The sequence below is a fragment of the Mugil cephalus genome, chromosome 2 (genome assembly GCF_022458985.1).
Source record: "Mugil cephalus isolate CIBA_MC_2020 chromosome 2, CIBA_Mcephalus_1.1, whole genome shotgun sequence".
NCBI classification, from domain to species: domain Eukaryota; kingdom Metazoa; phylum Chordata; class Actinopteri; order Mugiliformes; family Mugilidae; genus Mugil; species Mugil cephalus.
The window spans coordinates 6,091,028-6,114,581 of record NC_061771.1 but is presented as its reverse complement, the minus strand read 5'-3'; the positions used below and the strand labels follow the sequence as shown (position 1 = coordinate 6,114,581).

Below are 23,554 nucleotides of genomic sequence, written 5' to 3'. Positions count from 1 at the left end.
TGTAATTTCAAAATTATGTACAATCAACCCAGGAGTTTGATACTAATGTTGAGTTGTTCCTTTCTGTTCTCTGGACAGAGGACTCAGAGGAAGCTGGTGTAGTATATGGTCCTCTCCATTCGTTCTCAGTATTTGTTTCCTTTTTTGGGGATGTCTATATAAAGTTTAAAGGTTAAAAGGTGATGTACCAGTTGTCAGTCCATAAAACTGTTAGACCTTGTAAGGAGACAAGTTTTGTTTGTGAATGGGGGTTCTTGGGGATAAGAACCATATATAAGGGGTCTGTAGGAGCTGAACGGGAGAGAGGATTCGACAATTGGCCAGAAGCTCTCTCAGATTCGGCTGTGATTTTTGACATTGTTCTTTCTCGTAAATAAACCTTTTTAAACGCAAGATAAGACTTGTCAGCGGTGATCACTTCTTTCTTCAGCACATCAATATACAACACTGGAATCTGCTGAAGCCACTCACCTACTTCTGGAGTCACCGCCTTTACTTGCAGTGGGACCTCCGTGGACTTCAGCTCCCATATCTGCTCCAGTTGTTTCAGTTCAGCTCTTGGTGCTTGTTGACCTTTCTGAAGTTACTGTCAGCTGGGATCGCCCTCTTCTGCTCCCTGTCTACAAAAATTATGTCGGTTAGCCAGCAGCAGCTTGCCAGCCCGGAAACTGAAATCCCCCAAGAACTCTGCTATTCTCAACCATTTTCAGTTGTGTCTTCCATTTGGACTAGGAGGTTTCTAAGTCATACTCACACTTGCAGAAATGTTCATGTACATATTGCCTTGGTTACCACTTAGTCATGCCTCTCAGGGATCTGTCCTCCCATACGCTGCTACTATCTTCTCGACTGTCTGCAGGGCACGGTCTTGTGTCCACTCTGCTGTAGTAGATCCCTCTGCCTCACCTTATGCTAAGGGCTTGTTCCAGAGCTCCTATGCTGTCCTTCAGTCAGGCACTTTCAAGCTAGTAATGATAACTTTCTGTCTGCTGATGATACATCCCACAGAGGAGCCTAGTCTTTCCAAAGGATTGTGGAAGAAACCAACCCAGGGGGACTCTGACAATATATTCTACATGAAGTTTATACTGACAAAATAAGATGAATTACTGGGTGTATTCAATGTAAACACACAGGTATCATCCTTTTGAATGAGTAAGTCCTCATTTTTGCACAATTCATCCAATTTACAAACAAATGGGAAACCACTTTCAACACAATCTGACACAAGGGCCAGTGTATTCATTCATTAATTTTCTGTAACCGCATATTTTATGTATAATACATATTCTCAGTGAAGGTCTGGGTTGGAGTCCAGCTCAGCCCCCCCCCGTCAACTGAGGTCGCACTGTCTTACTAAAACAAGCAGATAAGAACAATGCACTGAAAATTTATTTATTTTTTTAAATAAATTCCAGGTTGCTCATAAAATATATATATATATATATATCTTTGTTTTGGTGTACTTCTTTGCACCAAAACAAAGACAAAATTTGTCATTATTTATAGGTGGTTGAGATCAAATTGGGCACTATATGGTCCCTGAAATAAAATGAGTTTGACACCCCTGTTTTAAGCAGTGCTGTTTCTTTAGTATGATGAACTCTAAAACGTGACTGGAAAATCGAAACTACTAACCATTCCTGCTTAAAAGGCCACATAACTCTGTAGCAACAAACAGACACCTCAGTCAAGAGTAGGTGTTTTTACGCAAAGACCATACAGCAACAGCAACATTAAATGGCAAGTATGGCAAATAGCCTGTTACCAAAAATAAATGAATCAGAAAGAGTGTGTGTGTGTTAACTAAGAGTAAAACAACTTAAATGGATTGGGAACTAAAAGACATGTTGGTGGTTTAGAGGTCGTTTTAGAGCCTAGGAACTGAACACAAATGAATGCATTCATTGCTGCATTAATGGGAACTACACAGACAATTTATGCCACAAATGGTCTGTGCAGTGTATTGTGGTAGAAGGCACGTTTCATGTCTCGTCTGTTTTCTATTTGTTTTTTATGGTATGACACTTTACATTGAAAGAAGAAAACAAAAACACCCATTGACCCCATCTTGTTATCTGTCTCAGATATCAGAGTCAGAGTAGAAAATCCCAAACAACAAAACATCAAAAAGCTCTGTACTTTTTCTAAATACAACTCAACGCCAATTTCACCACAATCACTGTCTGTCGGCGCATGTTCATTATGTTTAATGATAGGTATAATCAAATGTAACAGACAGACCCATAATGAGGGAATCTAAAAAGATTGGATACAAAGTAATGTTTTAAACGTCAAGAATGCACAGTAAGTGTTTTTGTAAAGTGTTGGTCAATCATGAAAACCCTTATTGATTTTCTAATGTTTATCTTTTTCCTCACAGAGGAGATAGTGGGGAAGGTTTCTCAACTGCTGCTGGGAAATTGTGTGAACTGTGTTTGTGTTTACGTGCATGTAGAGAAACAGGTAGAGGAGGGAGGAGGATGAAGTCGGGTACAGGAGGAGGGAGGTGGATAAAAGGCAGGCGCTGCAGGCCCTTGGGACATTGACAGCAGCCCAGGACCAGGAAGGAGGATGAGGAGACCTCTGCTGCTGCTGTTGGCCTCTCTGGCCTTTGCTTCCCTGAATTCTATGGCAGATGGAGCTGAAATGTAAGTTTACCTGTAACATTTCACATTCCCACTAAGCACAAATTAATTTTCCTAAAAAATTAAGTGTTTTGATGAGTGTCTTGGATCTTATCTAGTTTTTGAACATTTGTACACTTTTAAATAATGAAGGGGGTATCAACTTTATTTTAAGAATTGGAGGAATTTGCCCATCAGACACAAATTATTAATAACACATTTCCTTTTCACAAATACAGTGGGGGAAATAAGTATTTGTTCCCCTATGAATTTGTAAGTTTGCCCACTTCCATAGAAATGATCAGACTCTGGTTTTTATGGTTGTTTACTGGTTATGGGTATAGACAGAATATCAATCGAAAATGCATAAAAAACACACAATCTAAAAGTTATAAATTGTTATGTATTTTATTAAGGGAAATAAGTATTTGATCCCCAAGCACAACACAAGTCAGTACTTTGTAGAGAAACCTTTGTTGGCAAGCACAGCGATGAGACGTTTCTTGTAGTTGGTCACCAGGTTTGCACACAGCGCAGGAGGGATTTTGGCCCATTCATCTTTACAGACAGTCTCTAAATCCTTCAAGTTTCTTGGCTGCCTCTTGGAAACTCGGAGCTTCAGCTCCCTCCACAGGTTTTCGATCAGGTTAAGGTCTGGAGACTGACTAGGCCACTCCATGACCTTAATATGCTTCTTCTTGAGCCACTCCTTTGTTGTCCTGGCAGTATGTTTTGGGTCATTGTCATGTTGGAAAACCCACCCACGAGGCATCTTCAGTGTTCTTGCTGAGGAAAGAAGGTTTTTGTCCAAGATGTTACAGTACATGGCTGCATTCATTGGCCCCATAATGCGGTGAAGTTGCCCTGTACCCTTTGCTGAAAAACAGCCCCAAAACATGATGTTTCCACCTCCATGCTTAACCGTGGGTATGGTGTTCTTTGGGTCATACTCACGTTTTTTCATCCTCCAAACATGGCGGGTCGAGTTAATGCCAAATAGCTCAACTTTGGTTTCGTCAGACCACAGCACTTTCTCCCAAGCCTTCTCTGAGTCATTTAGATGTTCACTGGCAAACTTAAGGCGGGCCTGTACATGTGCCTTCTTGAGCAGGGGGACCTTGCGGGCACTGCAAGAGTTCAATCCATAACGGCGCAGTGTGTTGCCAACTGTTTTCTTGGTGACGGAGGTCCCAACTGCTTCCAGATCATTAACAAGCTCCTGCCGTGTTGTTTTAGGCTGCTCCCTCACCTTTCTCATCATCATCCTCACTCCATGAGGCGAGATTTTGCGGGGAGCTCCAGACCGAGGACAGTTGATGGTCCTTTTATGGGTCTTCCACTTGCGAATAATGGCACCAATAGTTGTCACCTTCTCACCAAGCCTTTTGCTGATGGTTTTGTAACCTATACCAGCCTTGTGCAGGTCTACAATCTTGTCCCTGACATCTTTTGACAGCTCTTTGGTCTTGCCCATGGTGCTGTAGAAGTTGGAATGTAAGAAACTGATTCTTAGAGCAGGTGTGCTTTATATACATGACGAGTTAAGATCAGGAGTATTGGTAATTAGTTGACTGAGCACAGCTGTGTGCCACATGCGCACCAGCCAATCTGTAGGAGCCTGAATTCTAAGTGAATTGTTGGGGATCAAATACTTATTTCCCTTAATAAAATACATAACAATTTATAACTTTTAGATTGTGTGTTTTTTATGCATTTTCGATTGATATTCTGTCTATACCCATAACCAGTAAACAACCATAAAAACCAGAGTCTGATCATTTCTATGGAAGTGGGCAAACTTACAAATTCATAGGGGATCAAATACTTATTTCCCCCACTGTATGTGCTTATGGTTAGACTAATTTCACTGTTTGATTTCACATGTCTCACGTATTGATGAGTTGCTGTCCAGTGTCACATAAGTCAGGGCAACAGGGGTTTTCAAATGGTGCCATGGTTTTTGTTTGCATTGCATTCATGCCAAACAAATCAGAGTCCAGACCTAGTTTCATTGATCAACTGCTGGAGAATAATCAAGACAATCAATCAATCACTCATTCTGTTTAAAGTCCAGGTAGAATTTCGCAACCCTCATGTTGGTAATCCGAAACTTTAACAAACAGGCATGAAAGCAGTAATTCTCAGTTGGGGGACAAGATATCCCAAAGTTAAACTGGAGCCCTGGTTATTTCACCTTCTATATGGTCACATGCTAAACGTAGTTTGGAATCAATGAGAGATACTCTCATAAAACCTAAATAAAAACACATACATCTGTAAATTGTGTATATAAATATGAACATTTTATATATGGGATTTAAATAAATGTACATCTATCCACAAATCAGTATCAAGTTGAGGTTATTTCTTCTCAGTGACTACTATATATACTATATTTTTTCTCTTCTTCTCTGTAGGAAGGTCTTGTCTGCTCCCAACTTGCTGAGGGTTGGAACACCAGAAAACATCTTTGTGGAGTGTCTTGACTGTTCCGGTGGAAACATTCAGGTTGAAATCAGTGTGATGAACCATCCAACCAAAAACAAAAGGCTGGATACCACATCAGTGACGCTTACCAGTGGTAAATACTTTCAGGAGCTCGCACAAGTAACGGTAAGAAAAATGTTCTACAAACAATTCAGAAGCGCTCATTGGTATACTCTCACCTTGCTTCTCACATGCTGTTCGTTCTCCTCATTGTTGTTTCAGATCCCTCCTGGAGACTTCAGTAAAGATCCCAGCGTGAAGCAGTATGTTTACCTGCAAGCTAAGTTCCCTGACCGTGTGCTGGAGAAAATCGTCTTAGTGACTTTCCAGTCTGGGTACATCTTCATACAGACCGACAAGACCCTCTACACGCCAAACACTAAAGGTGAGTCCAGTCCTGGCTCACTGCTGGCAAACACAACACCCACTCTTGTGTTGGAGCGTTCAGGAAACTTCAAACATAGTTTTATTTGGTGATACTTATAAGCAGCCATTTAGCACTGGACTTCCATCACTTTGTCAACCTTGAAAGAACAACTTAAAGGGGGCATCAGTTGTCCATTTCCACAAGCTGATATATTTCTTTCATGACAGCCCTTTTCACAGCAAGACGTTTTGTGTGCTTCTCCTCCCTCCTGAGAATGAGCTCCTGTAACTTAGGACTTCTCATCAGGGACGTACGTCTACACAGGACCTGGGCAGAAATGGGTAGCATTGCCTCAGTGTTGCCGTAGAGTATGGCAGTGGCGCTTAGAAGCTACATTAGTCAGGACGATTGACCCATAACAGCTCTAGCCACAAGCATTAGAGCACTAAATACTTAAATATGATTCTTACACAAAGACGCAGTTATGCTGTGCCAGTTTGCAGACAATGGGCTAAATTGGTAGTTCCACAGTAGCACACATGGCAAACAGAAAACGAAACTAAAATATAAGCTCAACCGCTGTTCGTTTCCATACGAACAACAAACACACTGAAAGCGTCTGACAAATAACAGCGGCATGGTTAACATGGCGTTAGCATGCTAACTTGGCCCCATGGTTAGCTCCGCTCTCTACCATATATCACACATGTTTTATTCTGGGGTCTGTTGAAAGTGGAAGTGACAGCAAATTCCTACTACTTCATACCACCTCAGACCACATTGTGGACTGCTAATCCTAGTGTCTCACAGTGTGAAAAGTAGCGCCATATTGACCCCGGCAAGGTGAGCTAGTTACATCACAAATGAGTCAAATTTGAAGTGCCTGAAGAGCACATTTCACTCCCAGCCACACATGAATGACTTTTTTTATCAGATTTTCTGATCTTCACACACCATATTAAATGTGTTATATTTTCATCCTATGTCCACTTTAAGGTCTAAATAAATGGCAAAATTGGCTGAGCACAGGGAAGGATATCAAGAGTTTTTGTGCATAGTGTTCATGTGTACAATTGGTGGAATACCCCATTAATTTGAGGAAATCATTTTTTTTTTTTTTTTTTTTTTTTTTTTTAATGTAATGCCAATTCCTGCAAAATGAATCCTTCTTTTCTCCTGAGTGGAACATTAAAATAAAACTCCTTATCTCTGTGTCAGTCCATTACAGGATGTTTGCTCTGACGCCCGGGATGGAGCCTGTAGAGAGGGCTGATGCTTCTATTAGCATTGAAGTTGTGGTATGGAGTTTTATTTTTGATTACTTTGACTTCACAATGGATGTAATATTATATGATCAGATATGACTGGGAGGACAAATGAACAGAACAACAAAAACACATGAGATTTGTTTCTTGGTTTGATGGTGTTTCTAGTCAAACTTTTTCAAAGTAACAGTCCAGCTTCCTCCCCAGAGTATAAACAAATTACACCCTCTAGTGGTTGAGTTGTACACTTGATGCAGGTTTTCTGCTCAGTTTATGACACCAGACATTAGAAATTATAAAACTATTACTGTTAATGTCTTTTCAGACCCCCGAGGAAATAATTTTACCAGTTGATCCAGTATTTTTGAAATCAGGAATCCACACTGGAGACTACCAACTACCTGAAATTGTTAGGTGAGTAGTTTCTGGGATTGATTTTTTTTGTGTGAAGTTATATTTTATCATGTATAACAGGGTCATTGCCTTTCAGCCAGGTTTGTTAATCTTTTGCTTGATTATTGCTTGATTAAACAGTGTTTTGTTGTCGTTTTCTAATTATGTGTGTCGTTGTCTAGTCCTGGACTGTGGAAGATAGTGGCAAAGTTCACCAGCAACCCACAGCAGAGCTTTTCTGCAGAGTTTGAGGTCAAAGAATATGGTAAGTTCCTCATAGTGTGTAGTCTGTAATAACCTGTTCAACACCCACTTACTCTCATTGGCTGGACATACACACTCAAAAAACAAAACAAAAAACATACTTTCTTTTAACAGTGCTTCCCAGTTTTGAGATAAAACTGACAACACTTGTCCCCTTCTTCTACGTGGACAGCGAAGACCTCACTGTCAGCATCCAAGCTACGTATGTGAAGTTTTTTGTGTTTTTTTTTTCTTTACTTGTGGCACCGGATTGCATTGGTAAATTAAAATGAATTGAAAGACAGCATAAGTGCTGCTTTGGTTATGGCAGTTATTGTTCTTGCATTTTCACCTTCTGTTTTTAATTGCCCCTTCTAATTTGCTGCAGGGCTTGAACAAGTGTTTCTCTTGTGGTTTTAGCTATCTGTTCGGTAAGGAGGTGGATGGAACAGCCTATGTGGTATTTGGGATAATTGATGAGGGTCAGAAGAAGAGCATGTCTAGCTCTCTTCAGAGAGTGTCGGTGAGCACAAATTCTGTGTTAAGACTATCAAGATTCAGGTTCTCTGTATTTCAAGATGTGTTTCTTTATCTTGGTCACATTAGATTCAGGAAGGTAAAGGAGAGGCCACACTGAAGAAGGAGCACATCACACAAACCTTCGGAGACATCCTCCCCCTTGTGGGGAGCTCCATATTTGTATCTGTCAGTGTGCTGACAGAGAGCGGTAAGAAGGATAGATCTGTTCAATATCATTTATAAATCACAATGATTCAACAGCAGTTAAAACAGATTTGGGTTGTATTATTATTATCTAAGATGACCCAAGATAATAAAAAAAAAGACATCATCATGAGTGTCACCAATCAACCATTCTTCATCAGTTTGTATGTGTTTGTGTTTGTGTTTGTGTTTGTGCTGCTGCTTCCTGTCACAGATAGTGAACTGGTGGAAGCAGAGTTGAGAGGTATCCAGATCGTCACATCACCTTACCGCATCGTCTTCAAAAAAACTCCCAAATATTTCAAACCAGGAATGTCCTTCGATGTTGCGGTAAAGTACCAATTCGCATTTCCACAATTTGACAGAAACAGAATAGCTACATTTCCACTTTAATCATGATCACTGTGTTGTACACAAGTGCCATTTGCAGACAATCTATTCATATAGCCAAGGATTTTGTGTTTCAATACAAAAGTTTGATGTCTGATTAGTTTTCTTTTTGTTTTATGGTAGGTTGAAGTTTTGAATCCAGATGACACTCCAGCTAAAAATGTTCCAGTGGTGGTCAGTCCAGGTGAAGTGCAGGGCAGTACTGCAAGCAATGGCTTGGCAAGGCTTACCATCAATACAGTGGCAAACAATCAACCACTGGAAATCACTGTAAGTAAAAAGTCAGATAAAGTGATATTTGTTACTCATTATGACCAATGTTCCCTCTAATTTTTCATGTGTCTGGGCATACACACAAGCTCCCTGAGCACACTGAGGACCATTGTGAGCAACATCAGATGTGCATGTGGCCACACACCAGTATCACACCTGTTCAACATCTGGGATCATAGCAATTTACATGGCTTGTTAAAGAATCAAATTACGGCTGCAATTTCCATTTGTTTACTTTTAATATAAGTGATTTGGCCCACTTAAAATGAAAAAGACAAAAATCTTGTTGTTCATGAGATGTGTAGTATGTTATATGTGAGGGTCCAGTTGTGGCCTGGGTGAGAGTCCTGCTCTGGAAGAAATGAGACATTACTTTCAGACATAACATTTTGTTCACATTAAAATTTGCTTGCCACTTTGGCTTCGCTGCATGTTTTGCAGACCAGACCTTTCTCACCCACTTTCACCGCTTGTTCTTCTGTTTGCACATACTCCGACAGCCATTTTATCTTAAAAGAAGTGCATTTCTTTTTCAGTTTGACTTGGTGAGTAGATGGGTCACTGCCCGTTCATTTTGCCATAATAAGGGGTTAGCATTTGCATCTCTTATCTCCGCCGCACTGTTGTTAACAAGCCAACTTGCACGGCGCCGCGGCGCATATGGGAAGGGCACCTATGTAAGCAGTGTCAATGCTATGATTGGCTACGTAGCGTTAGTGAAGGAATGTTTGTGATAAGACATCTGCTGGTGCCTAGAGAGTCCTAAATCATGGCTATTTTAGGACAAATGTTGTTATGCTTTAATACTCCACTCTGCTCGCCTCACTAGCCTCACTTCAGAGAAGTGTCACAGGTTCAATTACAGTCTCTTTCACTGTCACCAGCCCCATTACTTCCCGTCTTTCTCCACTAGTGTAGAATGCTAAATTAAAGAGATATTCGAAATTCAATTCTGCATGATGGCCAGAGCTGGGGCTTCTGATCATACCATCACCTGTCATGTGTTTTCACATGATAGTACGTGGGTTTTAATTGTGTTCAGAATGATTATGCATGTCCCTGTGTGACTCAAACATCGTCAGATCACCATCCTATCTCTACATTACAATGAGTCTCTAATATTTTTGTACTTGGGAACTAGTTTAATTAACAATGGACAAATTGCTTGCAATTATAGTGCACACATCAGTTTAGCACCAAAACAAATCTCATTTATTCAGTTTTTCATTTAAATGGATGTTTGTGAAATCACTATCAATCTTCAAATATCTTATAGCACAACAATGATTGAACCTGTTTCATTTAGACACATAAGAGACAATGTCTGAACAATAAAGATTTAATTTAATAACATGCAGAATAGAAAACAATTTAAGACATGCTTAATATTGGACACCATTGCTATACACTCTTACTATACTATTACTTTAATAAGTAATAAGCTCCACACCCCCAACCCACCACTCTTTTGATTTCTATTAGTTAACTTAGATTTTTTTTCACGATAGATAAGTCAGTTTTAGGCTAAAAGAAAAAGATTTAGGCTATTTTTACTGTTTTCAAATGTCAAAACAACAGTATGTACTACAGACAGCATGTAAGGGCCTTTGAGGACAGATTTACTGGTTTTGTTCATTCACTCCCCTATACGTTGCTGTTTGCCCCAGATGCACTGAATGTACCATTCAAATGAAACCTACTGCCTGCCTGAATTTAAATTGTTTAAAAAACAACCATGAACTCAAGTTGTGACAGTGGAGCCAAAGCGTTAAGTTTGTCTTGGTGGTCCTGTTCCTGTCCAAATTTAACCACCTTGTGTGTTAAATCCTGAACGCTGGTATTTAAATGTAAAATGTAACAGAACAAAACATAGTGTGCTAGACTGTATTTGAGGGGAGAATGTTGGTGTGCGTAATAAAACACATCTAACTGTTCTTGTATTTTGTGTATGTTGCGTGTGTAATGTGTGTGTGTGTCTGTGTGTGTGTGTGTGTGTGTGTGTGTGTCCCTTTAATTACAAGGCAAGGACTAATGCTGCTATTCCAGGTGATAGACAAGCAACTGCCTCCATGGTAGCTACTGCTCACAAAAGCACCAGTTTCATCCACATTGGTATGAAATATCCTTGCGATAAGTAGTAAGTGAAGTAAAATAAATGCTGTGATTTTATGCAGTTACAAGCACTCATTGCAACATGTCATTTTTGCAGGTGTGGATGCAGCTGAGTTGGAATTAGGAGCAAACATGAAAGTCAATCTCAACCTCAACAGTCAATTAAATGCACATACTGACATCACATACCTGGTGAGAGGTGCTCAATATAGCTTACGACTTGTGGTAGAGCAGTAGAAACATAGAGTATCATGATGAGATTAATCTTGCCTTTCCAGATCTTAAGCAGAGGTCAGCTGGTGCGTCATGGACGCCACAGGACACAAGGCCAAGTACTGATTTCCCTGACGATTGTCGTGACCAAAGACATGCTGCCATCTTTCCGCATCATTGCTTACTTACATCCAAATCCTAATCAAGTGGTGGCAGACTCCTTGTGGGTGGATGTAAAGGACACGTGCATGGGAAAGGTAAGAGACACAACATCGATGTAGCACAGTGAATCTCAAACAAGGCGCATTGGTAATCATATCTAGGACAAGCATATGTTTTTACCAAATACAAATGTTTGTTTTTTGTCTATTGCCCGATACTTCATATTTAGCTGAAGCTGGAACCAACAAGGCTTGTTCCATCCTATGAACCTCGTAAGATGTTTGGCCTGAAAGTGACAGGAGATCCAGGGGCCCAAGTGGGACTGGTGGCCGTTGACAAAGGCGTCTACGTCCTCAACAACAAGCACCGCCTCACCCAGAAAAAGGCAATTTGCTTAAAATATTTTGAATTGCTTATTTTTTAAAAATACAATATTATAAATGGCACATAGGCTACCATATGTTCACTTTTCATGACTTCAAAATCATGGGTTAATACATTGCACATGTAATTCTCTTGACCTGTATCAACTACACATAATGTGACCCTGAGCCTGGTCTGTTGCAGGTGTGGGACATAGTAGAGAAGTATGACACAGGATGTACACCAGGTGGAGGGAAGGACAGTATGAGTGTGTTCTTCGATGCTGGGCTGGTGTTTGAGACAAGTGCTGGTTCTGGGACTCCCTACAGACAAGGTACCATTACTTTACTCTATTGTTGAAGCCAACTCTCCTTTCTTCCAACTATGCAGCTGCATCTGAATGAAAATGAACATATGGATATGAATGCTCCTTTCACCCACATCATGCAGAACCCAAGTCTCTGATCTCAAAGTTCTGTCTTGTTTTCCAGAGCCGAAATGTCCTGCCCCCAGCAGGCGGAAGCGAGCCACTACTTTAATGGAGGTCACAACCACTTTAGGTAAAAATCACAACTTCAATCTAAAAAGATTCAGTCATTATTCCAACAATGTTAGCCTTTGCTAGGTTGTGAATTGGCAGGCAGTTAGACTTATCCAAGTTCTCCATTTCATCCTTGCACAATTCTTTTCTCTCCAGTGAGCAAATATAAAGATGACAAACTACAAAAAGAGTGTTGTTTGGATGGCATGAAGCCCACCCCAGTTTCATACAGCTGTGAAGTGCGCTCTGAATACATTGTGGATGGTCAAGCCTGCATCGATGCCTTCCTGGACTGCTGCAAACAGATTGCAAGCCAGCTAGAATTGAAAAAGGAGGACAGCCTCCAGCTAGCTCGCAGTAAGAGATGGGAACAAGGGATGGGAGGTGGTTATCCATGGTCACACTAGTTCCTATGAAACAATCATAACGCAACATTTCAATGATCTTTTAGGTGAGGAAGATGACAGCAGTTACTTGGACAGCAACGATATTGTTACTCGCACTAATTTCCCTGAAAGCTGGCTGTGGATGGATATCAAACTGCCTGATTGTCCTCGACAAACCCCTCAGTGGTGAGTCAACTAAAACCTGTCCTCCCGCAATAAAAACAATACTCATTATTAAGCCATTAGCATCTAAACCTGTCACCCCTCCCTTCTTTCTGTGATATAGCGATGCCACAATATTTCAGAGAAATATTCCTTTGCAAGACTCCATCACCACCTGGCAGTTCACAGGCATCAGTCTGTCAAGAACTCATGGTGAGGATTCACCGACTATGATGTGACTTGTGTTTCACTTGAGCCTCTATCATCCCATATGTTTTCTTTTCTGCCTCTCTTCCAGGTATCTGTGTCGGTGATCCATTAGAAGTAATTGTCCGCAAGGACTTCTTTATTGATCTCAAGCTGCCTTATTCTGCCGTCCAAGGAGAGCAGCTAGAAATTAAAGCAATCCTCCACAACTACAGCCCTGATATTGTCACTGTAAGTAAAACAAAACAGTAAATACTGGGCTGAAACGTAATCTGAGGAAAATGCCAAGTATAATATCTGTGCCAAGGGACATCGATTCTCTGGGATCACTATAGTTCTTGAAATGCATCACTGTTAGATAGTCATGCAGTAAGACACATGGTTACCTAAATTCTATTATCCAGGATAGAAGCAATGTTATATAAAAGCATCATCTGTAAATCCTCAGTATAATAGCTTTATGTACTAATATCTCCCTCTTGCTTTCTCTTTCTCTTTCTGATCACTGTTTTATGGTTATTTTCTAAAGGTGCGTGTGGATCTACTTGAGGAGCAACATCTGTGCAGTGCTGCCTCTAAACGTAAAAGGTTTCGTCAGGAGGTCACAGTTGGGCCATCTACCACTCGGTCTGTACCCTTCATCATTATTCCCATGAAGGAAGGAGAACACAAAATTGAGGTTAAAGCAGCTGTTAAAGACTCATCACTCAGTGATGGAATCCAGAAGATGCTGAAGGTGGTGGTAAGAATGATATTTGCTTTTTTATGACACAAAACGTGTTTATCTAAGCCACCCGGAATGAATAAAATGCATCAGTTTCATGGTTAACGATTGGTGAAGTTTAATGCATATATTGTCACGGCTACTGTAAGAATAATCGTGTGATAAAAATTAGGGAAGAGTTGAGGTCATAACAGATATTAATACTGATATTAACTGTTGGTTGAAAATGGTAAAAAAAAAAAAAAAAAAAAAAAACAAGTGATCTTCAATGGTCAAAGACAGTGTTGGGAAAGAGACATTGTTTGAGATTGCATTGATGAGTGAAAAGGATTAAAAAGACGTAAATCATCAACTATAAATAATGATCTGCGTTATGGTAGTGAAAGACAGCTGGACAAAGGCTACAGTTTTATATCTGACTGTATCAAATCTTGTGGGTGGCTCCTGGACCAGTCAAACTTACACCAGATATCAGAGGACACCTTCGGAACTCTGTAGAGTTTATGGCTCAGCAGGTTGATGCTGTTCAAGAAGCATGCAAAGAAGCCACAGGATATTAGGCAGCAATGATCATCATTTTGGCTCCCTGATGTATACCAAATTAACCTTTTAAGAATTAACTCTGTTTGAGAGATGCAGTCCAAAATTCTTTAAATTCCCTAACAACTAAGCAGTATCGTATTTAATCACACACCAGGATATAAATAATATATAACCTGTAAGTACTTTCTAATGTTTGTCCTAATGTTGCTTTTGCAGCCTTTAGGTGTCCTGGTTAAACATCCTCAGACTGTAACTCTAGATCCCACCACTAAAGGCGTAGGTGAGTCTATCCATTAAAAAGTTCCAGTGTGGTCCTCGAACAATGCCAGGTTTTTATCTCTTACAAACTGATCTCCCAACTTGAACCTGGTTTCTTCTTTTAAGGTGGTACACAAGAAGAAATTCTGAACAGTGCAATTCCCAAGAGTGATATGGTCCCAAACACACCAAGCAGCACTCAGATCTCAGTGACAGGTGAGAGATATAGTTATAATTGAGACAGTGTCTGTATGATTAACTCTACATTGGTGTATTTTGTTATTGTCCTCATCTCTTTTCTTATCTGTTTCTTCTGGTTGATTTGTAACATTTTGGTTTATATGTGCTTGCAGGGAGAGAACAAGTAGCTGCACTGGTGGAGAATGCTATTAGTGGACAATCAATGGGCAGTCTGATTAAGCAGCCCGGGGGCTGTGGAGAGCAGACCATGATTGGGATGACCCTGCCCGTCATTGCAACCATATATTTGGACAAAACCAACCAATGGGAAACTGTGGGCTTTCAGAAGCGCGATGAAGCCCTTGCACACATAAAAACTGGTAGGCTCACACTCATGTATTCCTCAGCACAAATACTAGATACTAATAGCATTCAATCTGAAATACAATGGGGCATTTAAGATTATTTCATTTACATAGATCCTTAAAACTAAACCACATTTGCACAACAGAAAACATAAAATACAGATCAACATCACTGTATCAACAAATGAAAAGTTATTAATACCCAGATGAAAAAGTAAAAACAGATCAAATGCTATTGAAAGTCAAGGAATAAAGAATTAAGGTGCTTCTCAAAAGCCTCAGCAGAGTCAGAGCTCCTAATAGCTCCTGGCAGGCTGTTCCAGAGCCGAGAAGCTGCAACAGAAAAGGCCCGGTCCCCTGCCTTTTTTTCCATGAATGTGACGCAGCCACGCACGGTGTGAGGATCTGAGGGTTCTGGTGGTGGTGTAAGGGGTGAGAATCTCAGAGATATATGAAGGAGCGAGACCATGGAGGGATTTATAAACAATCAGAAGAATTTTGAAGGAAGTGTATTCTGTAATGGACAGGGAGCCAGTGTAATGATGCAAGAATGGGAGTGGTCTCACTTCTTTGACTTTGTTAATAACCAGGTGGCAGCGTTTTTGGAATAGTTGGAGACAGGGCATGGTGGTCATTTAAACACAGAGCTCAGATTAAAGAAGGTGGTTACCAACATCACGGGAATTCAACCACAGAACATACACCACAAAATCAGTCTTGATGAAATCCTACTTTTCCTACGAAACCCCCACACATCTCTTTATGAGACAATTAGAGCCCCTGAATCATTTTCCAACATCTCTGATTAATAACTGGCAAAAATTCTCAGTTCTCCCGCAACAACAGCGGGGATATGGCAACCCAGACACTTCCCATTCCTAGATGTATGAATAACTATTTCTTCACTATTTCATTATTAGGCCATATAGCACTGATGATGACAGTGCGTCACAAAGTCACCTACCTTTTCACAATGATTCCATCTCAACCCAGCACATCATGGTTCAAATCCCTAGATTCAATTATAACAAAATTTTACTGGAAAAACAAAACGCCAAGATTCAAACTCACAACCTTACAGAAACCAAAAACACACAGAGGACTTACAGCACCAAACTTTTATAATTATTACCTGGCAAACCAACTACAATACATACTAAAATGGATCCACCTTCGTCAATCACACAGCACTTGGTTGGACATAGAACAGGCAATTTGCAATAACATCACTATCTCAGATCTCCCATTCCTCAGTCAGACGATTAAGCAACGTCAATGTTTAACAATATCAGCAAGTCTGGTGGAAATTCCACAAAGTCACAAACTCTACATTGGGTCCTTCTAAATTCACATCACTCTGGAATAATCCTGACTTTCTCAGAAATAAAAAAAAAAAAAACAAAAAAAAAAAAAAAAAAAAAAACACTTCACCTTTCCACATGGTCACAAAAAGGCACAACACACTTACAACGCATAATCCACAACAACACACTGGTCCCATTTACCCACTTGTTCCAAGAGTACAGCATGAGGAGCAGCCAGTTTCTGGAATACCTTCAACTTAAATCATCAATTCAAGCAAAATACAAGATCAAAACCATTAGGCCAGCCGGGTAGAAAGAAAGAAAACAGAGAAACAGATTAACAAACTTCTGTCATAGATACATATATCAAGCTGAAGGAAACACACAGAATGTAATAATACAACATATGCTGATGACTGATCGTATGTGACAAGTATGACAAGTATAAGAGGATTCATGGGCAGATTGGTGAATTGTTCATCCAGGTAGGAGCGGACTACTGCAAGCCATGAAGACTGGGGCAGATGTAGTTTATGGATGTATCAAATATTTTTACAATCTGATACAGCACTATCAATACCTACATCCAAATGGGAAAAATATCTGTCAATTGCTCCTGATGCTGACTTCTGGAACCACATCTGCAGAAACATTTACTCAATGTCTAGAAATTCAAATTTACAACTTATACATCATAAAATGCTTCACACAACAGAAATGCTAAATAAACATATATATGTAATTAGTATTATTTAATAATTGATCATATTCTTTTATTGTTTAATTATTATGTGATAATAATTATTATTCCTTTGTTATTACTCTCTCACACACATACGCACACACAAACACACATTGCTCACACTTTGTTCATATCTGTATTGTATTATCCATTGAAACAAAACAAAAAAAGAGAATGGTTAGAGTATTAAAAGGCAATGAGTATGTAACCTGCCTGTGTTTAGCTGTTTTTGTATTGTTTCTTTCTTATTGCTTTGCCCAGGCTACAACAACGAGCTTTCTTATCGTAAAAAGGATGGATCCTTTGCGGTATGGGCTCATATACAAAGCAGCACCTGGTGAGACCCACCACCATCCATAAACGTATTCATATTTTTGGCCCATCGTATCTATGTAACATCCAAATAAATGAAACTAAAGTCCTGTACCATCTATTCTCCTCCACAAAGGCTGACAGCCTATGTTGCCAAGGTGTTTTCCATGGCTCAGACTCTGATTGCAGTGGACACCTCAGTGATCTGTGGTGCTGTAAAGTTTCTCATTCTCCAAGCACAGCAACCTGACGGAATGTTTAAGGAAGTTGGACCAGTGTACCATGCAGAGATGATTGTGAGTGCACAGATTTCATTGATATACACCATTCATCTTTGCACTATAAAATCATCAAGATGAAAACACTTATATGTTAAATACATAATACATGTATTAGTGTAAGAGTATTCTGTTCATGTGTTCATGTCTAGGGTGATGTGCGCGGCACAGATTCCGATGCCTCCATGACGGCCTTCTGCCTGATTGCCATGCAGGAGTCACGCACTTTATGTGTGGAAAATGTCAATGTGAGTTCTTAACCTGCCTGCGGTGTATTTCCCTTACTTCTTTATTTCTGCATTTATGCGAATTTCAACTGTGTTAGCCAGTATTTGTTTTTCTTTTTTAGACTTCTATAAATAAACTCTATGTGCCACTGCTGTCATTAATTGATGTTTGACTTGTGTCACCTGTTTTAGTATGGTATCACTACCTCACATCCCAGTATCCCACAATTCTCCTAATCAGGACTGGGATGTTTACATTCTCGTTGGTACCTTCTTTCTTTCCACCTGTCCAGAGTCTGCCAAGCAGCATAGACAAAGCAGTGGCCTACCTGGAGAGGCGTCTGCCCAGCCTCACTAACCCCTATGCCGTTGCCATGACATCGTATGCCCTGGCTAATGAAGGCAAACTGAACAAGGACATCCTCTACCCGTTTGCTTCCCAAGGTTTGTTCACAAACAGTATCACATATTCACTATTCAATACTGAATGTTTACTAGACCCTCACAGATACACTGGTATGGTCACTATTATTGGATTATTCTGTGTCAGTTTTAGTGGATATGTTAAGACAATAAGAAACTGCAGTAGTAGCTAGTCTCACTGACGTAGATTAGTAATTTACCAAGACTGAAGATGTCAAATTTTTACTGTTGTATTTCCCACTCACATACACATAAAACACACGTGAAGGAATGTTGCCTTATGGATGCAGTTAAAACAAAGTTGCATTTGTGTTTGTTTCCTCAGACGGATCCCACTGGCCTGTACCTAAGGGACATATTTACGCACTGGAGGCCACAGCATATGCTCTTCTAGCTCTGGTCAAGGCCAAGGTGAGAACCTCATCATCTGGATTACCTCACTAAAACAGTTTATTAGAAGTAAACAACAGTTAGTGAAACTTCTTCTGAGTTCTCAACCCTTTTCTTACCTTCTCTTAATAAAGGAGTTTGAAGCAGCCAGACCTGTTGTGCGATGGTTCACCAGACAACAGAAGGTGGGCGGAGGCTATGGATCAACTCAGGTAATGCAAATCCTTCTGTTTATCTGGGCCTCTAGCTGTTCTTAGTGCAATTGCATCTGTTAAGTTCATCTTAACTTGCCTCACCATCCTCACTCCTCCCTGCAGGCTACTATTATGGTGTATCAGGCTGTAGCAGAGTACTGGGCCAGTGCTCAAGAGCCAGATTATAACTTAAATGTGGACATCAAATTGCCAGGCAGGTCAAAGCCTGACAAGTTCAACTTCAACCGAGAAAACCACTATGCCACAAGAACATCTAAAGTGAGGCTAGCTATAATATTCATACAATCATATTATACGTACATCATTAATACACCAAATCAAATGTATGTTCTGCTAATCATTGTGTGTGTTTGTGCACATGTTTAAATCCCAACAGGTAAATGACATAAACAAGAATATAACAGTGGTTGCCAAAGGAACAGGAGAAGCAACAGTGACAGTAAGTCTTCTGTGATGTATTTAAGGCAAATGCATTTTAACCTTGTGTGATCATGAAGATGTTATTTGTTACAGTGCAATATTTAAAAAAGCTTTTGTCTACGTGACAGATGGTGTCGCTGTATTATGCTAGGCCAAAAGAAATGTCCAGCCACTGTCAGAAGTTTAACTTGTCTGTGGAGCTCCTCACAGGTAATCTGGGTTCTCCTTATTTATGTATCTGTCATTATTTAATGTATTTTCAGTCATATTGAAAGAACTGATAAACTTATGCACATCTAATGAATTATTCCTCCAGAGAAAGTTAGAGATGATGAGACTGTATACAGGCTGAAAATAGAGGTTTTGTAAGTACTGAAGCTGGCAGCTGATTTAAAATTTATATTTCACATATCATAGAGTTCTTTTATTTTTTTCTCCTTTTCCTCTTCTCTGTTTAATTTAATTTGTTCCTTTTACTTCATTCTGGTACATTCAGATACAAAGACAAGGAGCGTGATGCAACCATGTCAATCTTGGATATTGGCTTGCTAACTGGTTTCACAGTCAACACAAAAGACCTGGACTTAGTAAGAACTTTCACACAGTCTCATATTCAGTAAAGTTCAAAAGAGTTTGTGCTGAAAACCTTTTCTGACGGTGTGTGATGTGTTTCTGTGTGTAGCTGTCTAGAGGACGTGCCCGGATGATTGCGAAATATGAGATGAACACAGTCCTGTCAGAAAGAGGTTCACTCGTCCTCTACCTGGATAAAGTATGACTTCAGTCTTTCTTCCAGTCCATCTTTTCTCTCCACCATTTGCTTATCACTCCCTCACTTGTTAAGTGACTCTCACTCTTCTCTCTCTCAGGTTTCTCACAAACGACCAGAGGAGATCTCTTTTAGGCTCCATCAGAAAATGAAAGTGGGCGTTTTACAACCTGCAGCTGTGTCTGTCTATGAATACTACAACCGTAAGTCTCAGAAACTTCTGTGACGTCAGTCAACGTCAAGAAACTTATGTATTAAACATATTCTAAGCACAAAAACAGTTTTCCACATACCTTCACATTCATGTTCATATTCACTGTATATATTATGTACAGATGTATATACTATTTTTTGTTCTGAAAGTCTATTTATATTGTACAGTTTTTCTATTTTTTCTTGCGTTTTTATTTTATGCTTATTCAAGTGTTGACTTGAGCAAAGTGTCAAAGATTCAAATTCCTTGTATGTTCCTTGTATGTGTTCACATACCTGGCCAATAAAGCTGATTCAGATTTTTCTGATTGTTTCTTTTCTATTGCAGAAACGGACTGTGTGAAATTCTATCATCCAGAGAGGCAAGAAGGACAACTACTGACGCTCTGTTTGCATGGAGAATGCACCTGTGCAGAAGGTGAACAAGTCAATCTGATGGTTGCACATCTTTTCATGTACCACAGATTAAACTGTACATCAGAAACTCAAGGATACATTAACAAATGGGTAACGCAACATGACAAAGGGAATGGCAGGACTATATACAATACCTGTAACTTTTTGACTTTTTTGCCCAGAAGAAAAAAAAAAATCTATTCTTGATTAGATTAAGGTTGTAGGCTTGGGGTAGAAAATAAATATTCATTCTCTCTATCGTAGTTCTCTTGCAGACTGAATCAGATTATCCTACGGGAATTGTCAATATTTTTCTGCATTCATCTTCCCCTCTATTTTGCAAACATCCCGAGAGCATGATGCTGCCACTACCATGCTTCTCATAAGAGATGGTGCGTTGTGCAGCATCTAGTCTGATGGCCAGAAAACTACATTTTTGTCTTCTCAAACCAAAGAACCTTCTTCCATGCTTCAGGGTGAATTCCATGCAAGATTTTATACTCCTTCAGAGTGTTGGTAGGTGTCTCGGTGGAGTTCCTCTCTGGTCTTCTTCTTGAAAGGTCACTCACGATTCGTGAAGACGGCCAGCTCTAGACAGATTGAAACAAGCGGCATGCTCCCATTTGTTAATGATGGATTTAACTGAACACTGTGGGATGTCCAGTGTGTTGGAAATCTTTTTGTAGCCATCTCCTTACTTTTACTTCACAGTCTTTTCTCTGAATTGTTCTCTGAGAGTTATTTTGTCTTCATGTTGCAATTGTAGCAGGAACACTGATGAACCAGAGACCGGACCTCTCAGACACATGTGTTATTATACTACAATCACTAGTAGAGGTCCATCTACTAGTTGAACCTCTATTCAATTAGATGAGTCACTTTAAAGGGGGTGAATAAGTATGCAGAAACACTTATTTTACACTACATTTATTTTTTAATTAATTGACACTAGTTTGTAATAATTTTCACTTTGACATGAAAGAAATTTGTTTGAAAAATGCAAGTTGCATTGACCATGATTCGAATTATAAAAGGCACAAAAGGGGAAAACATCTAAGGGTGAGACAACTGAAGGATGGACACACAAGGAGAACCCTCTTATATTATCAGTGGGGAAACACAGACTAGATGGTAAAGTAGGAGATGAAACACCAAGTAAGAAGAAATGGGATGGAGGAAACTGGAAGAAACCTAAACAGCGCTGATAGAAATTGTTGTAAACTCAATCCCATGGACGGAAGAAGTTTCTCAAGTTAATATCATGACACACCATTGTAGACAAACATGTATGGTGTCTGGTTAAGACAACTGTACATCAGCTTTCTATTAACCCTAAGCCCACTTTGTATTTCCAGAGGACTGCACTATGCAGGCGAAGGAGGGAATCAGCAATGATCTCCGCACAGCCAAGGTTTGTGAGAGTACCGAGACCAGCAAAGTGGAATTTGGTAAGAACTCATTAATGGGCTCATTTATATTTTCATCCATATAATTGTGATTAAGAGATTCGGAGTATTACCACGAGACCTAATATCTACTCCTTGTTTGTCTACAGTGTACAAAGTGAGACTGGACGAGTTTGTACCTGAATTGTCCACTGACTCTTACAAAATGCATGTAGTGCAGGTCATCAAAGAGGGTAGGTATTTATCATATGTAAATCTTCTATACTGCTCAATCATGATTCCAGCAGGAATATGTCAGCAGTACTGTGTCAAACTACACCCTGAGCTCTCTGTCTTCTCCCATGTTTTAATTACAGGAAGTTTTGATGTTGGCCCTCTGGGTAAAAAGCGCACGTTCCTCAGTTTTCAGCATTGCAGGGAATCTCTAGGTCTCAAACAGGGAAAAACCTACCTGGTTATGGGCTCATCAAAAGATATTCGCAGAGATGACAAAAAGCAAAGGTAAGTTTGTTGTGTGCATCTGTTTTGTGTTTTTGAAGGTCATATGAAGACTCAACGTATTTTTCACTTTGCTCTCTTCAGTTATTACTACATGTTTGGAGAAGGAACTTGGGTTGAGTACTGGCCTACAACAGAAGAGTGTCAGACGGATCCCACTTTCCGAACAGTCTGTTTGGGCATGGAGGAGATGGTTGATCAATATGAAACTTTTGCATGTCAGGCATAAAGAAACTTAAGGAAAATAAAAATACTTTTACATCCATTGAAATCGTTTTTTGTTTTATTATGTAAAGCATTAATGGCTGTGCTATACAGCAATTGTCTATAAAATTATGATCACTCTCAGATGAAGTGAATAACACTGATCTTACCATCATGGTGCCTGTCCCTGGGTAGGATGTATTAGAAAGTGAACAATTTATGTATTAAGTGCAACGGAAGGATTTCAGAAACTTTGACAAGGACCAGATTGTGATGGCTAGGCGACTTGATCAGGATCATCTCCAAGACTACAATAGGGCAGCAGGCAACAGGACTCATCACGAGTAAAGGCTGCCTGTGATATCTCATTCAATGCACGAGCTACAAAAGCCCAAATTGGTATATATATCAGAACACACAGTGCTATGTAGCTGCAGACCAGAGATCCTATTCTAACCCATCCACTTCCAATAGCGCAGGGTGATGATTTTGCAGCAAAAGGGAAACCTACACAGTGTTAGGCAGGTGGTCATAATGCTATGGCGAACCACTATAAGTCAAAGAAATTAGTGCAGATACTTTGTTGTGGAACATTGTGCAGTTTGAACCTGACATAGTACAATACAATATCACAGTACAAAACACACACACAAAAAACAAATGTAATGATAAACCAAAATGACCAGCAAGTGCCGATGCTAGAGAGCGATCTATTATCTTTTACCCTCAATTAGCTGCAATTTCATTCAAAACTACATTTTTTGACTAAAGTA

The 23,554-nt window shown here is 39.8% G+C and overlaps 1 protein-coding gene across 2 annotated transcripts; it reads left to right on the top strand.

Moving 5' to 3' along the window:
- The first annotated feature begins 2,490 nt into the window (after positions 1 to 2,490).
- Positions 2,491 to 22,848, top strand: LOC125003431 (complement C3-like). Of its 2 annotated transcripts, XM_047577368.1 has the most exons (43): positions 2,491 to 2,651; positions 5,045 to 5,240; positions 5,337 to 5,499; positions 6,700 to 6,779; positions 7,072 to 7,160; positions 7,322 to 7,404; positions 7,518 to 7,605; positions 7,803 to 7,905; positions 7,989 to 8,109; positions 8,320 to 8,435; positions 8,619 to 8,765; positions 10,790 to 10,880; positions 10,978 to 11,072; positions 11,159 to 11,350; positions 11,485 to 11,640; positions 11,823 to 11,952; positions 12,110 to 12,178; positions 12,316 to 12,516; positions 12,611 to 12,731; positions 12,832 to 12,920; positions 13,006 to 13,145; positions 13,444 to 13,656; positions 14,398 to 14,461; positions 14,566 to 14,655; positions 14,793 to 14,999; positions 17,292 to 17,367; positions 17,479 to 17,638; positions 17,773 to 17,868; positions 18,141 to 18,291; positions 18,596 to 18,681; positions 18,795 to 18,872; positions 18,978 to 19,133; positions 19,252 to 19,314; positions 19,424 to 19,505; positions 19,612 to 19,660; positions 19,792 to 19,882; positions 19,978 to 20,067; positions 20,165 to 20,267; positions 20,606 to 20,695; positions 22,029 to 22,121; positions 22,229 to 22,312; positions 22,436 to 22,580; positions 22,662 to 22,848. In XM_047577368.1, exons 1-43 carry the CDS (start codon positions 2,575 to 2,577, stop codon positions 22,804 to 22,806), a joined length of 4,959 nt encoding a protein of 1,652 aa, XP_047433324.1. In that variant the 5' UTR covers positions 2,491 to 2,574; the 3' UTR covers positions 22,807 to 22,848. The 2 variants fall into 2 exon arrangements, with proteins under 2 accessions (XP_047433324.1, XP_047433323.1); XM_047577367.1 differs by having other exon boundaries at positions 22,229 to 22,580.
- Positions 22,849 to 23,554: the final 706 nt, after the last annotated feature.